Source organism: Babylonia areolata, chromosome 2 (assembly GCF_041734735.1).
Source record: "Babylonia areolata isolate BAREFJ2019XMU chromosome 2, ASM4173473v1, whole genome shotgun sequence".
In the NCBI taxonomy this organism is placed as follows: Eukaryota; Metazoa; Mollusca; class Gastropoda; order Neogastropoda; family Buccinidae; genus Babylonia; species Babylonia areolata.
In genome coordinates, this window is record NC_134877.1 from 46,933,169 (window position 1) to 46,949,143 (window position 15,975).

The 15,975-nt window shown below is 42.2% G+C and overlaps 1 protein-coding gene across 1 annotated transcript in view; it reads left to right on the top strand.

Moving 5' to 3' along the window:
- The first annotated feature begins 9,202 nt into the window (after window positions 1-9,202).
- Window positions 9,203-15,975, top strand: part of LOC143279471 (dual specificity protein phosphatase 1-like) — a 23,200-nt gene continuing 16,427 nt past the window's right edge. The window contains exon 1 of the mRNA XM_076583516.1: window positions 9,203-9,802. Within this exon, the coding sequence (XP_076439631.1) occupies window positions 9,436-9,802 (367 nt within the window). The 5' untranslated portion in view covers window positions 9,203-9,435. The remainder of the gene's footprint in view (window positions 9,803-15,975) is intronic.

The window sequence follows — 15,975 nt, forward strand, 5'->3', positions numbered from 1 at the left end:
TACAAACTGCATTCGTATTTCACAAGAAATAGGAATTTTACTGGAATGATACAAACTGCTTTCGTATTTCACAAGGAACAGGAATATTACTGGAATGATACAAACGGCCTTCGTATTTCACAAGAAATAGGAATTTTACTGGAATGATACAAACGGCCTTCGTATTTCACAAGAAATAGGAATATTACTGGAATGATACAAACGGCCTTCGTATTTCACAAGAAATAGGAATATTACTGGAATGATACAAACGGCCTTCGTATTTCACAAGAAATAGGAATTTTACTGGAATGATACAAACTGCTTTAGTATTTCACAAGGAACAGGAATATTACTGGAATGATACAAACGGCTTTCGTATTTCACAAGAAACAGGCATATTACTGGAATGATACAAACTGCCTTCATATTTCACAAGGAACAGGAATATTACTGGAATGATACAAACGGCCTTCGTATTTCACAAGGAACAGGAATATTACTGGAATGATACAAACTGCATTCGTATTTCACAAGAAATAGGAATTTTACTGGAATGATACAAACTGCTTTCGTATTTCACAAGGAACAGGAATATTACTGGAATGATACAAACGGCCTTCGTATTTCACAAGAAATAGGAATTTTACTGGAATGATACAAACTGCATTCGTATTTCACAAGAAATAGGAATATTACTGGAATGATACAAACTGCATTCGTATTTCACAAGAAATAGGAATTTTACTGGAATGATACAAACTGCATTCGTATTTCACAAGAAATAGGAATTTTACTGGAATGATACAAACTGCTTTCGTATTTCACAAGAAACAGGAATTTTACTGGAATGATACAAACGGCCTTCGTATTTCACAAGAAATAGGAATGTTACTGGAATGATCCAAACTGCATTCGTATTTCACAAGAAATAGGAATTTTACTGGAATGATACAAACGGCCTTCGTATTTCACAAGAAATAGGAATTTGACTGGAAGTATACAAACGGCCTTCATGTTTCAGAAGAAATAGGAATTTTACTGGAATGATACAAACTGCTTTAGTATTTCACAAGGAACAGGAATATTACTGGAATGATACAAACGGCCTTCGTATTTCACAAGAAATAGGAATTTTACTGGAATGATACAAACGGCCTTCGTATTTCACAAGAAACAGGAATATTACTGGAATGATACAAACTGCATTCGTATTTCACAAGAAACAGGAATTTTACTGGAATGATACAAACTGTATTCGTGTTTAACAAGAAACAGGAATATTACTGGAATGATACAAACTGCATTCGTATTTAACAAGGAACAGGAATATTACTGGAATGATACAAACGGCCTTTGTACTTCACAAGGAACAGGAATATTACTGGAATGATACAAACGGCCTTCGTATTTCACAAGAAATAGGAATTTTACTGGAATGATACAAACTGCATTCATATTTCACAAGAAACAGGAATATTACTGGAATGATACAAACTGTCTTCATATTTCACAAGAAACATGAATATTACTGGAATGATACAAACTGCATTCGTATTTCACAAGAAATAGGAATTTTACTGGAATGATACAAACGGCCTTCGTATTTAACAAGGAACAGGAATATTACTGGAATGATACAAACTGTCTTCATATTTCACAAGGAACAGGAATATTACTGGAATGATACAAACTGCATTCGTATTTAACAAGAAATAGGAATTTTACTGGAATGATACAAACTGCTTTAGTATTTTACAAGAAACAGGAATTTTACTGGAGTGATACAAACTGCTTTCGTAGTTGTCAAAATCTGTGTGGGGTGTGTAGAAAAAAAAAATCATCCATGATATTTGCACCTGCGGAAGTTGTCTGCACGATGGATTTCCCGGTTGTTCACACCTTTCCAGAAGCAGGAACGAGTCACGTGCTCCCAGGCTCTTTTGGCCTTGTGTCAAGAAAACCAGGAGGACTTCTTCGACAGATTTATCACACAGAACTAAACATGGGCCCACCATTATGATCCAGGGACTAAAACCCAGTCGAAGCAATGGAAGCATTTTGACTCACCACCTCCGAAGAAGGCACGTGTCCAACCCTCGGCGGGCAAGGTCATGCTCACGGTCTTTTGGGACCAGCGTGGAATGGTGATGATGGATTTCCCGGCAACGGGTACCACAGTTACCGGGACATACTATGCTTCAATGCTGCAGAAATTGTGCAATGCCATCAAAACTGACAGGCATGGCATGCTGATCAAAGGTGTTTGCCTCCTGCAAGACAATGTCCTGGTTCACAACTCGCGTGTTGCCAAGACGGAAGCACGGCCCTGCGGCTATGAAATCCTTATTCCCCCCCCCCCCACCCCGCCCTCCTTACTCTTCTGAAGCCAGTTGCATTGTTCGGCCGGAAGAGCCTAGTATGGCCTAGTATGGTCGTAACCCGTTACTAACCGTGTGTCATTGGAACTGACCAATGGCGTAATTCGGTCAACGTAGGCATTTAATCACGTGTAACAGTCAAAAAGTTAGAACCAAGCAATGCAACTGGCACCTGACCTCGTACCGTCTGACTTCCTTCCACCTCTTTCCATTATTTGAAGGGCAAACACTTCCCAGACAATGAAACGCTCATTTCCAATGTCAAGTTGTGGCTTCTGGCGCAACCTGCAGACTTCTACAAAGTCTTCACAGCTGCATAAAGCGATGGGAGAAGTGTGTCATCCTTGGTCGTACGTATGCAGTAGAAAAACTGATAACTGTGCCAAGTGTCGTTCCTCTCAGTCCAAGGGAAGTAGGTCAGGGAAAATCTTTAATGAATATCCCCCATACCTCTCATTCTTTCCGACTGAAAAAAAAAAGAGAGAAAAAAAAGAGAAAAAGATAGTGCACGTATTGATTTCGGGATATGTCGGTTTCCAGGCGATGCCACTTCTACTCCAGATGGACGGAATGCCAAAACGAAAACCTTCAACTCATGAAAGATTTGAAGAACACGTGAACTGAATCTGACATACGACGGAGGGAAAAATAAGCAAAAAAAGCTAGGTTATGTAAAAGGAAATGATCAAATACGAAAGAAATCAGTCAGAAAAAAAACTGATAACCGTTTACAAGTTTGAAATTTGCCTAAAAATCTTATCCAATACGCGTGACAAACCCACTCGCGTATTCAGATCCTTGATATTATCAAAACCGGTATAGATGGCTCACGTGTGTGTTTGCACATAATCGTAATAACCCTATATTTCGGTTGCTCGTAGGCATCAAGTAGGGCAGAAACGAAGAACCGCCACTCCTGTCTCTTTTGGGCCAGTCTCCAAGAGTGACAAACAACTGTAAAAAAAAAAAAAAAAAAAAAAAGTTTCCACAATCACAGTACTGCTATATTTTGATTAGATCTTTCACAAAACTTTGTCACCTTCATCTTACATAATCACACAACCACACAATCGCGCACGAGCACGCATGCGTACATACGTACGTGCGTACTTACACACACACATACACACACACGCGCGCGCGCGCGCACGTGTTTGAAAAACAAAACAAAACGTGCACACTTTTTCTTCTGACGTAAGATTTATTTCACACGCAGGCCTACTAGGGGTTTTTTCCTCAATTTTCTTCCATCGCCCGCTTCAAACTCCCACGCTAACCCGTATGGATCCGCAGAGTGGGCTTTATCCGCATTTAAGGGCTCTGGCGTTGTTTGTTTGTTGCTTTTTTGTCTTCCCAGCTGGACGTTTGGGTGGCCATTTGTTCGTTGCTGGGAAAGATGCCGGCACCGCTCAGCGAACTCGTACGTGTGTTCCCGTTGTCCAGCAGAATGTGGACATCGCGTTTACTGACAGGATCCTTAACGTGCGTAATTGAATGATCTTCTGCGTTATAACTATTATGCTCTCATGATATCTTAAATGCACAAACTGGACACACACACACACACACAAACAGACACACACACACGCGCGCGCGTGCGCGCGCACACACACACACCTCCCTCTCACCACCACTTCCCGTCCGCCCACCCCCGCCTTAGCGTCAACCCCCACACCCCATCCCCGAACCATCACCACCCACCCTCCCTTAATTGCCCCTGAAACAAACAAGCGAAAACAAAAAGCTGAGACGAAAAGAAGCGCTCACACAACAGTGACGATGGCACGCACCCGCCTTTTCACAAAATAATTATACATACGCACACGTATTCGCTCGAACGCATTCAAATGCGCGTACACACACACACACACACACACACACACACCACAACGGCCTATCAGTATCACAGAAGGCCATAGCAGCGAACGATGAGGACGTCGGAGACTATCACAGGGAGATGAATGGAGTCACTGAAAATCCGGGGCGAAGACAGGGTGAATGAAAGCCATGGCCGCGGGTTGCCCGAGCACCATCACCCCCCCCCCCCCAATCCCCCTCCATCCCCCAACGGCTCAGTCGCTGTAGCCAGGAGGGACACTTCTTTCTTTCTTCTTCTGCATTCGTGGGCTGCAACTCACACGTTCACTCGTATGTACACGAATGGGCTTTTTCACATGTATGACCGTTTTCACCCAGCCACGTAGGCAGCCATACTCCGTTTTCAGGGGTGGAGGGACACAAAGCAACATGTCCCTATCACGGCGACACAACACACATACATGCACAAATGCACGCTTGTTCGTACATACGCAGACACATGTGAAAAACACTCGCACGCGTGCACACACACCGGTACATGTATTCATGGACACACACCCAGCACCCACCCACCCACACACACAGGCACGCACAAGTACAACACAGAAAGGTGAACAGGACAAAACTCTGAAAATGGATCACTGTCACTGGGAAAGAAAAAGAATAGAGTTGTACCGAAGTAACAACAAACAAACAAGCGAAAAACGGCATGACTGTGGTAGGGGTCCATGGTTTGTCAGTTAAAACCAGAACATATTTAGCAAAACTCCGTGGTAGATTGCATATCTACAGATACAGAATTCTGACACAATATAAAGCCCAACATCTATACGTTTTAGATATTGAATGAAAGTGGTTTTTTTTGGGGGAAAAAAAAAACAAAAACAAAAACAGGCGTCCATTATACAGATACGACTGAAGTACATCGACTTCATGAAACAAGAAAAACGACTGAACAACAACGTCGTATCCTATACTACGCTCAGCTACACTATGCTACACTACACAGTATTCTAAAGACACCTGTTGGATACCACCACAAACACAACAACAGCAGCAGCAGCAGCAGCAGCAACAACAAACAAGAAAAAATAACCTAGGGACCGAATCAAACGGAAGGGGGGTAGTAAACGCATTGACTTGTCACCGGCCAAATCACATTGCTATCGACCGCTCATCCAGTGATGGTTGAAGCTTTCAGGCTTGGCTCTGTGTGTGTGTGTGTGTGTGTGTGGGCGTGGGCGTGCAGCTTTTATCTGGCTTCCAGCGGTGGTCGGAAGAGAACAAAGAACTCCCTAGTCATCGTGGAACGTGGTTAATGGCACGGTCTGAGTCATAGTCGATACCCGGCCGCCATTGGCAGCGTTGTTTGTGCAGTGCAATGCAGTGTAGTGTAGAGTAGTGGAAGCGGTATTGTGTGGTGTGGTGTACTCAGGTTGTGAGTGACTAGACAGAACGCGCATGTCAGTATGCGCGTGGTGTGCTTGAACCTCTGTGTGTGTGTGTGTGTGTGTGTGTGTGTGTGTGTGTGTGCTTGAATCTGTGTGTGTGTGTGTGTGTGTGTGTGTGTGTGTGTGAGAGAGAGAGAGAGAGAGAGAGAGAGAGAGAGAGAGAGATACCGTGATATCATGTGAAAGAAAAAGAAACACACATACACACACACACACACACACACTGTTCGCGTAAGAGTGCGCGCGTGTTTGCCCCCACCCTCTTTCATCTCCCATCTCAGTCTACTCTCTCTCTCTCTGAATGATTCTCGGTTGCATGCACATACCTTTGTGCCTTCCTTTCAGCCCTTTGAATGACGAATTATTCAGCCGTGCATTACGTTCAGTCCCGCAGATAACGTGCATGTCTTTATCACACGCCCACGCTTCAAAGGGCGTCGGATAGGTTTCAGTCGGTCTGTCTTTTCTGTCGCTACCAATCACGGTTCACGCCTGCATTTCTTTCTGTTTTACCGATCGACTGAAGTATGAGAATTAGGACGCGGACTTCTTGCGAAGTCAGTTGTAGTTTTCAGACCAAATTGAAGTGGACTGATTTGCTTTTGCGCTCAACTGTAATTGATGTTCTGCCACTGATGGTTTATTGTGTAAACAAAGTGAGTCTATATTTTAACCCGGTGTTCGGTTGTCTCTCTCTCTCTCTCTCTCTCTCTCTCTCTCTCTCTGTGTGTGTGTGTGTGTGTGTGTGTGTGTGTGTGTGTGTGTGTGTGTGTGTGTGTGTGTGTCTGTGTCTGTGTCTGTGTGTCCGTGGTAAACTTTAACATTGACATTTTCTCTGCAAATACTTTGTCAGTTGACACCAAATTAGGCATAAAAATAGGAAAAATTCAGTTCTTTCCAGTCATCTTGTTTAAAACAATATTGCGCCTCTGGGATGGGCACAAAAAAATAAAAAATGAAGCCTAATTATATGCAAACTGCACTTACTGTTATATTTATATTTTTTGTATTCTCTAAACTTGGCACTTTGATCTGATATTCTGACCCAACAACAAGAGGAGTCATTATTATCATTTTTTGTTCAAACAGGAACTTCTTTTGCTAAACATGGAAGTTTTATTTATTTTGCAAACGTTTTGGTGCAGATAGTAAAAAAGGGAAATTACTCTGTAATTATGCTAGGGGACTTAATTTGCTTTAAACTGATCTTTCTCACCTTAAACATTACATTTTGAAATTATACTCAATACATAAAAAAGCTTGTGTGTTTTACTCTCAGTTACAAGTGAGTCTTGAAGGCCTTGCCTCTCTTGTTATGTTATTTATTTATCTATTTAACTGGAAGAGAACGTTTTTTTCCCCGAAATGTGGCTTACCTACATAGGGAAGTCAGGAAACAGAAAAGGTAGAAAACGACTAAAACATGCCGGCGTAACTAACATGCAATTAAACTTAACAGAAACATTTCAATAATGATAATAATGAATAAAACCATGAACAGAAAGTGCATTAAAGGAATGTAGAAGTAGGGCTATGAATTAATGGCTTTCAAGTTCGACCATGAGAACCTCGATAGAAATAACTTTCCAAAAAATTGTCTGCAGAAGAGCTAGGTATTCTCTGTGAAACACCTGGGCAAGAAGGTACTGCTGACACTGAAACAAACAATGATGCAAGCCGAACTGCTTATCACATATGCATATAATATTTTTTTATTTTACTATGTTTTCTCTTCAGCGCGTCACGTTTTATACGGAAGAAAGTAGAGGTTATTAATCTTGTATTGCAAAGCTGATGGATTCGGTACCTTTACTTCAATAATATGCTTGGCAATATGGAGAAACTTTTGAAACAGTGTGTGTGTGTGTGTGTGTGTGTGTGTGTGTGTGTGTGTGTGTGTGTGTGTGTGTGTGCGTGTGCGCGCGCGCGCGCGCGCCGGCACTGACACGCACGCACCTGTATGCACGTGTGCTACTGATCAAAGATCATCGGTATGTCTACATGTGCGTGACAAGCGGTTCATTATTCGCCATGTAACCCTCACGCGCGGGTGTGCGTTTGCCTGTGGCGTAATGATTAATGCTAAACAAGCGTTGCTGCCTTCTTTCCATTGACAGCTAGTGCCTGATCTGACGCCCTTCGTGTGTGTATACGCACGCAGAAGATAATGCTCTGGTTAAAGATTCTGACATCTATGTCAGCGTTCGGTGGGTGATGAACACAAAAACAAACCCAGCATGCATCCCCCGGCACGCCGCCCCAGGAAACGGAGTGTGGCTGCCTACATGGCGGGGTAAATAAATAAAACGGTCATACACGTAAAATGTTACATGTGTGAGTGTGTATGCATGCGTGACTTAAACTGTGACCTGGCTGAACGACACAGGAAACGCATGATGACTGAGCGCCCTATCAGTGGCTGCCGTCAGCTGGCTCTGCCCAGGTAGGCAGCCTGTTGTGCAAATGATACCGTGTTTGTAAAGCGCTTAGAACATGGTCTCCAACCGAAGGTAGGCAATATATAAGTATCTATATAATTCATTCATTCATTCTTTCACTTCAGTCCATTCAGTAATCGGATAACACCCCACCACTCCGCGTGCAGTCACACGCCAGCACCTGTACGCATGCGCCAGCCTCCGTTTGGTCCTTTGAGCGTTCAGCCTTTGGTTGTTGACGCCCACTACACTGACCCCCTAGCCCCCCACCCCCTCACCCCCACCGACCTCAGTCTACCACACCTTAACCAACCTCCACCATGTTCGCCCCCTATGTCGTCTCTTACCCCCCTCCCCCCGCCAGCGTGGAACTGACGAAATGCATTTTGGCAAACTGATGTAAGTTAATCTAGTGCAAGACTGAATGAGTGACACGAACACGTACACGAACACGAACATGTACACGTACACCGAACACGAACACGTACACGTACACGTACTTCATTCCATGCCCTATAAAATAAATTTACTTCTAACATAGGTGAAAATTCATTCATTTATTCATTTAGACACAGACACAAAACGATTGAATAAACTGAAGAAAAGTTGACGTCATTCACCTTTTTCATTCATTCGATCGTTCATTCATAAGTTCATTCATTTATTATAAGTTCTGTTCATTTTCATACGTGACAGATTCAAATAAAAGCAACTGGCCTCCCTTTGTGACCACACTTATTTTTTATTCATTCATTCATTAGTTAGGCCCATACAAAGTAAATATATACTTCGTTGGGTCGTTCATTCGTCGTGACTGATTTACCAGCAAGGCCGTAGTACATGACATCTGATTTTATTCAGTGTATGGGTAGAACTCAGGCATTTGCTCGTTAGTATATTCATTCACACACACACACACACACACACAGAGATCCTGCCCACGTGCCTTTTGCCAAAGCAAGCTCCACGCTCCACGCGTGTGAACTCATTCTCTCCGCTCATTCATTCATCGCCTCACGGAAACGATATTCTGATTGGTCGACGCGGTGCGCGTGCGCATCTGCACGAGCTGAGGCTGCAGCAGGCAGACGACAACTTGTGAATGAGTGAGTGGGCGGCTGAACGCATTCACAGACTGGGCTGCTGGATCTGAAACAACGCCGAGAAACCGGCCAGGGACTAATTTCCACTGCAGGGAAAATCAACGGACTTGGTGTCCGAGTTGGCTGATTCGTCTTGAAAAGGAGAGAACGAAGTTTTGTTGAAAGTGTACATCGAAAGAAGGCTTGCTTTGGTAGATAGAGTTCGTTCGGTTCGTGCGGCCAATCTCGCTGTCTCTGAGCAGACGACAGTTGGCGGCACAACTCGATGGCTCCATCTTTTCTCTCTCCGCGACAACTCGGGCGACTGATCGAAAGCAAGCCAAGCAGTGTCCAGTTGGTGGACTGTCGCTCCTTTCTCAACTACAACTCGGATAGAATCACAGGGTCCGTCAACATTTTCTGTCCGCCCCTGGTCAAGAAACGTTTCTCCAACTCCGTGCTGCCTTTGAGTACCATGCTGTCCGCAGAGGCGAGGGCGACCTTGTGTCGCAGTGGTGTCGACGTGGTTGTGGTCTACGATGACGATACAGACGAGAAAAGCTGGCAGTCCAGAAGATGTGATCTTCAGCTTGTCATGGACAGTTTAATGGCTTTTCTGCAGGCTCGTCGACTTACGTATTATATGTTGGCAGGTAAGAATAAGAATGACCGTGGGACAAATGGAAGGATGGGGCTGAGAATGAGGGCCGGAGTGATGAAAATTAAGTTTAAAAAAAGAAGTTTTTCTTCCATGTGTGTAGTTTGGCCGTGTATTTCCGACTGACCGCTTTCTGCAACATTTCCTTTTTTCAGTATTTTCATTGTGTGTGTGTGTGTGTGTGTGTGTGTGTATATATATATATATATATATAAGGTTGTTTGAATAATTCCTCTGACTTTCACTTCAGTCTCTCTCTCTCTCTCTCTCTCTGTCTGTCTGTCTGTCTGTCTGTCTCTCTCTCTCTCTCTCTCTCTCTCTCTCTCTCTCTCTCTCTCCCTCCTGTGTCCCAAGCTCATTATCAATGTCCTGTACCCAACCAGTGGATGTGACTGACCTCGATTCTGCTGAATGTAATTTTAACAATCGATTCTCCCGGCTCCCTCCCCCCTCCCTTCTCTCCCCTCCCCCCTTCCCAGCTGCCTCCTGCACGTTTTGGACGGACAAAGTGAACTTAGGCAGAGGAAAAAAAGAATCTCAGGTGATTCACCCTAAGTTTGACAATCGTGTTCGATAGCTTTGAATGTTTGTTGAAATCCCTGTTGTTGCATGCAGGCAAAACTTGATTAGGTTAACGTGTGATGAGGGTTTGAGAGACTTTTTACTAAAAAGAAAAAGAAAAAAAAAAAATCGATGACCGCCTTTTGCTGTTCTAGATACTGGATAAATAATTATGAAATTAACCAAACACCAATCATTCCGTAGCCGGCTCGTTTACCTGCGGAATTGCTTTACTTCACTGCAATGTTCAAGGGATTCTACGCTTCACATGTCGAATTAAGATATTTCATGGAGCTTTTTTGTTTTTGCCGTGACGGACACGATTTTTGATATATGTATGTGTACATATTCTGCCCTCCGCTTAGAACTAATCCCCCCAACTGAACCCAAGAAAACGACTTTAAGGTGTTCTCTTCTTGTAACCCTTAACTGCTTCTACGGGTTATTATGATACAAGATTACTGATTCAAGTTTGTGTTTCATGTTTGTAGTTTTTTGTCCTTTTTCTTTTCATTTCGTATTCTTCTTTCTTCTCTCTCTCTCTCTCTCTCTCTCTCTCTCTCTCTCTCTGTCTCTCCCCCATCATTTTTTTTTCTTCCAGTTTTTGACTTTTCTTTCTATCGTTCATTATATCTTTTCCCTTTCTTTGATGCACTGTTTTCATGATAGCTCAGCGTCTCGGAAACGAGAGTTGTTGATAAAACGATTTCAGATAAGTCCTTTCCCCAACACCCATCTCGCAGTCCTTTCTCAGTCTGTCTCTGTTTCTGTCTGTCTCTGTGTTTCTGTCTGTCTGTCTGTCTGTCTGTCTGTCTCTCACTTACAGTGTGTGTATGCCTAACCACAACTTGCAATGTTTCTGCCTTAATTCATTTGAGACTTACCCATCCGCATTGGTTGTCCTTTCTTTTTGTTTTTGCAGTTTTTTTTTTCCTTTTCCTTTTTCTGTTTGTTTTTGTTGTTTCTGATTACTCTTTACGCTGTTTTCTTTCTTCGTTTCTTTTCCCAGCCAATAGTGTTCAAAATAACGTATCACCCATTCAGTGTTAGCTTTCCTTCCTTCGTTGTTTTTTGTTCCCCAAGCATGTTCGGTTACAACAGCGTTCAAAACAACAGTCTATGGCCTTTTCTTTATTACTTTTCTTTCTTTTCCCTCTTTCTTTCTTTCTCAGTTTTTGCCTTTTCCCAGTCAGTTGCAATAGTAATGGGAAAGACTGCAGACAGATCACATGCTCGAAAAAAATAAAGCACAAACGAAATACCGACTTCTTTTTTTTCTCACTTTCCATTACAGTTAAGCCACAACGTATTGGAAGTAAGACCTAGCAATAGTGTGGTTTTTTCTTCTGTTTTTGTTCTGAAAATTTCACTAATTGAGTTTAGAGCATGTCTAAACTAATGAGGTTCTTTTTCTTTCATTTTCTTTTCTCGAAATCGGCTAAAATGGGCGCTGAAAACAGAAGTCTTAACCAATCAAAAACGAGTTTTGAGTTTTTCCTTCTTTCGAGAAAATTGTGGTATGAATCGAAAAAAAGAAGATATTATTGAGTTATCACGGATGCTATATCCTGGCAAAAAGGAAGGAAAAAACCCAAGGAAATCAATTGCTATCTTTTATATTTAAAATTTTTAATAGATCAGAGTTGAGTTGGTGATCATTTCAGGAGATAGGGGGATAGGCTTTTTTTTTTAGATGCATTAAAAAAAAATCTTTTAATGGGGATTGCATAAAGCTGCACGGATAGCACCGCTCTCCACGGAGAACAGCTCAAATTTCACTCCTGGAAATCCAATGTGACAAAAAGTTAATGAAAACACACAAAAACAAAACCAAAGAAAAATGTACAAGGCTGTTAATATAACACCATGTACTGCGCTGAAATCAGATCGCAGGGAAAGAGATACGATGCGCTGATAAAAGATTGCAAGTGTTCGTAGCATACACGGAAAATAGAATAGATTTACGATTGTTTTATTCATCCGTTTGTTTCGATAGTTTAAGTGATTCGCTCTATTTGATGGGCAAATTTGGTATTTGGGAGTGGGCGTTGACAGAAAAATAGAAAGAAAGCGTGAGAGAGGTGGGAGAGGAGAGATAATACTTGTAACTGGATACATAGACATTAATGAAAGTCGACCATTTATCAGAGGAATAATGAAAGTCGACCATTTATCAGAGGAATATTTACAAGTAGATAAATCAGTTGTTACGATTTATATTGTGTTACAGTCCAGTCTGTCGACCTGAATAGCTCAGACTCTTATCAGTCTCTAGTCTGTCCTAGATCTGTGAAAGGCTTGCTCGCGAAGACACACACACACACACGCGCGCGCGCGCGCAAGCAAGCACACACACACATACACACACACACGCGAGCGCAAGCATACACACACACACACACACACACATGCACACACACGCGCGCAAGCACACACACACACACACACACACACAAACACAAACACGCGCACACACGCACACACGCACACACACACACACACACACACACACACACACACACACACACACACCATCTCTGTGAGTCAAAGAAGAACAGCGCAATAGCCAGGCTTGTCGCTCAGACTTAGTTTTTAATGTTTCTGTTCATCAAATTACCTTGAATCATCTGTAAACTGGTCAGATCTGTTTGTTCTGTTACAACGAAAAGATGTTCAAAACATTATTGATTAATATTCTTATCAATGAAGATCGGACCTCCTTTTTTTGTATTAAAAATTTATTACCCGCAACAGTAAATACGTTACCCTTGCGTACATTTCGAAGACAGAAATAAACATCCGCAAAAACTGACGTACTACACAATTCTTATTAAACTCGGTATAAACTCAGTATATACCTGTTGGTTTTCAGTTACACAGAGAAGGAAAACAAACATTCAAAAAAAGCCTTTTTGAAATGCCGAATACTTCTGGCGCTATGAGACAGTAATTAGAAAAAAAAAATCTTTCTCTCTCTCTGTCTCCTTTCTGTCTGTCTGTCTGTCTGTCTGTCTGTCTCTATCACACACACACGCACACACACACACACACTCACTCACTCACTCATGTTGCAGGCACGCGAGTGCTCCACAGCCAGTCAACCAACCAATCTCTCTCTCTCTCCCTCTCTCTCTCCGGTATCACTATCCGATTGACACTGAGTTAAACAGACGAGCAGAAAAATAAATTCATACGATATGCAATGCGTATTGTGACTGGCAATCATGCGACAGCATAAAACGTGAAGATTCCTCCAAGTCTACAAATGTGTTTAAATTCTTTCCCCCGTACTTTTAAGATACTTTTCGGTCATTGACAAAAAGACGGTACTTATTAAAATGTCATTCAATAACATTTTCTCCTCCTTTCCTTCCAAAATATTTTTATATGACCTTAAAAAATAAATAAAAAGACTACTGTCCTTCCCCAGCCCCTAACATTGATTTTGCGGACTTGTCTCCTCAGACACATTTTAAAACACATCATTCGTGTCTTACCAAATACTTAACTAAACTTTCTCTCTGTGGAGATTCAGACCCAAACGCCTTACCAAAATTTCTCTCCGAGACATTTAAACCAAAATGCTTGACTATATCTGCTTGACAGATAATACATTTGTTTCCCCAGGACTACTAATTTCCACAGACGTATTTTTAGTTGTCCTGTGGAGGTAGGCAAAAAATCGCCAAATCGCTTGTAAATAATAAAAGTTAATCAAGGGGGTGGGGGTGGTGGGGCGTGTGCGACAGGTCTGCACCGAAGCTGACTGAAGAATGTCACTGAGATACATGTTTACATCTACATGTCTATGCTTAAGAAGCATAAATTTCCGCTTCTCCGCCAAGAGGTCTGGGCTGTCCCGGACAATCAGACGAGTGGATATTTCAAGCCCTGTCTTTTGACCATTCACCAAACGGGATGCTCTCAAAGAACACATCTCGGCCCCAGATATTGTACACAATTTCAGTTTGAGCGAACAAGGGGGCGGCAATAATATATATTTATGTTAAAAGACTATATGGAGAGAGAGAGAGAGAGAGAGAGAGAGAGAGAGTTTGAAGTCTGCACTTCAAGTACATAATTTTTATCATTTAACGATGTGGAGGAAAGAAGAACAGTTTCAAATGTAGCGGCAGACATAGCCTACGAACATATCAATACGTGATAAGATATTGATCCTTTAACTTACGCCCAACACTCGGCTTATATCACAGATTGACATAAGTTTACATTTGGGCCAACAGCAAAGTGAGAGCTGTATTATCAATGGTTTCTCCAGTCAATGGGAAACCATTTACAGCTTAGTCTTTTGTGAAGGACTATGACTCTCAAACTAGGAGGCAAAATTGCACTGGCTCTTAGTGCTGCAGCCTTGTAGGCTAGTTGGCCTTTGGGAACCATCCCAACGCCGACTGTCCGAAAACCCTCTTGGCCGAGAGAGTGGGGATGTACTTGGACAAGACACTCTCCACTATAATCAAATTCTAGCCCAAATAGTCGGAACAGCAGTTGCCTCCTCTGCTGTTCTGATGGTCATAGTCTTCATTTCACTTATACGATTGTAACATGAGACATTTGAAAATATTTTCCTCGTCCTCTCTCTTTCCCCCTCCTCTCTCTCTGTCTGCCTGTCTGTCTCTTCTCTCTCTCCTTTCATTTTGCCACATATCCCTTGTATTTCCACATTAAGCTTTACTCTATTTTCTATTCTGTTCCATTTACGTCACTATCCCGATCCTCTTTGTAGTCAACATTAAAGGGAACAATAACAACAGCACTGGGAGCTGCTATGATTTCAGCATATCTGAAACGGCCAATGAGTTCGGTGACCTCTCAGATATGGAATGATCGAAAATTGGGTCAAATTCCCCCTCCCCCCTTTTTATATATATATATTGTTCTCCAGAAACGTAAATGAAACCACAAAGTTAAAACTCAAGACCACAATTTGTAAGTTTACGTAAGCTCACATGATGGCAAATCCCCGACCCAAAGCGTGTGTGTATGGAGGACACTTTGTCTCGGAAAACGTACGTTCCTGATCATAAATTACTGCGAGTAAAAAATCCTCTTTCCTTCTTTCTTTCTTTATTGAACACTACTATCGTTAAATTCTTCACTCTGGTTTTTTTCTAACGGTTCTCTCCAGTGACAAATACTCGATACACCCGAAAATTTATCATATCTCTTGCGAGAAACACCCGTAAATCCCTGGACATTCAGAACTGGATGACTCCGAAGAAACTACAAATAAATGCCAACAAAACTGAAGCAAGGTTCATAGGAGGAAGCAAACAGAACTCTTTTGTATCACAATTTACTCAGTCAAACCTGGCAATACTTCTAACCGTCTTTCCAGCTCCGTCAAGAACCGTGGTGTTGTCCTTGACAATTTACCGCCCGTGAAAAAAATTATTAGTCAGACTTGTCAGTGCTGTTATACTATTACGGCGCATCAGTTCTGTATGGAAGTACATCACCACCGACGCAACATATATACTCGTTTATCTTATTCTCTTTCGCCTCAGTTACTGTCACTGGCTCTTGTGTGGTTTCCCTGCTCCATCCATTCACTCATTTCAGTGCATTAAAACAGGCTTTTCATTA